The following is a 1,176-nucleotide window of genomic DNA, read 5'->3' as shown; positions in this document are numbered from 1 at the left end:
ACAATATATGGCTCTCAGCTTTCATAGTAGAGACTATTTAAGAGAAGTATTAAAATAGAAATGAGATCTCCTTTAAATAAACCTAGTTAGGAAAACAAGAAGTCTGGTATTACATTATAAGGAACTGCTTCACATGAACATGAGTTAACAATATCCACCTGTAGTCATTATGAAGCTTTTCCTTATGGTTTAGAATAATTGGCACAGAATGGGGGGAGCTATGCTTTGTGGGGGACAGGCAACCATAACTCATCAATCAAATTAAAACAAGGGTCAAAAAAGAACTCCACAATATCTCTTAGGTTTATTGATGATTTCTTAATCTTCAACATCTGTGCTGTTGTTTCTGTGTTCTAACATTACCTAGATATGCTGCTAACTATATTTAATAGTTCTCTTTAACAAATTTTGCATTTCCTATAGGATTAAATTTATGTACTAGTAGATGTTTTAGTTTCTTGGTTTCTTGATTTTTTTTTTAGTTTCATGGCTTTTTTTGTTCACTTTTGTATATGTGTGTCTAATTTCCAAAGATAATATCTAGAATTAAAGGGAAGAGGTAGACAATTCTCTTGTTTATTATTTTAGTATAAAATCTTCTTCACTATCAATTATAATTATGTCTATGAATTGCTTGTGGATGTTTTTACATTACTACATGCAAAACAATTTATACTGAGACATGCTATAAGTCATGAAAAATTATTGAACCACTCATTAAAAGTGTTATAATGGTTTAAAATGAACTGAAACAAGTTAGAAAATGGGTGCCAATAAAAACAATTCTTATAATAAGGCTGCACGTATGTAACATGTATGATTATATTTGCATACCTCCTTTCTCCAGGACTGCAAAATCCCTGACTGCGCAAATAAAGAAAGAGGATAAAAAATGGCTGCAGATATCTGAAACTATCTGAATTATGTTTCAAAATTCACTGAATGATAGGATAATGTATACTCAAATTTTTTTATATATATAACTTTTATTACATATACTTTCCAGAAGATCATGGAAGGATTAAATCATACCTCAGTGGCAGAGTTCATTCTCGCTGGTTTAACAGAGAATCCAGAGCTCCAATTGCCTCTATTCCTTACCTTCCTAGCAGTCTATTTGTTTACAGTTGTTGGAAACTTGGGCATGATCATCTTGATTCTGTTTAGTTCTCAGCT

At 31.4% G+C, this 1,176-nt stretch overlaps 1 protein-coding gene across 1 annotated transcript in view; it reads left to right on the top strand.

The window, feature by feature from the left end:
* Positions 1–829: 829 nt before the first annotated feature.
* LOC116072353 (olfactory receptor 150-like) overlaps positions 830–1,176 on the top strand; it is a 1,153-nt gene continuing 806 nt past the window's right edge. The window contains exon 1 of the mRNA XM_031343781.1: positions 830–1,176. This exon is cut by the window's right edge and continues 806 nt beyond it. Coding sequence (XP_031199641.1) covers positions 1,013–1,176 — 164 coding nt within the window. The 5' untranslated portion in view covers positions 830–1,012.

The sequence above is a fragment of the Mastomys coucha genome, unplaced genomic scaffold (genome assembly GCF_008632895.1).
Source record: "Mastomys coucha isolate ucsf_1 unplaced genomic scaffold, UCSF_Mcou_1 pScaffold23, whole genome shotgun sequence".
Lineage (NCBI taxonomy): Eukaryota > Metazoa > Chordata > Mammalia > Rodentia > Muridae > Mastomys > Mastomys coucha.
The sequence above is the reverse complement of the archived record's forward strand: the minus strand, read 5'-3'. Positions and strand labels throughout refer to the sequence as shown.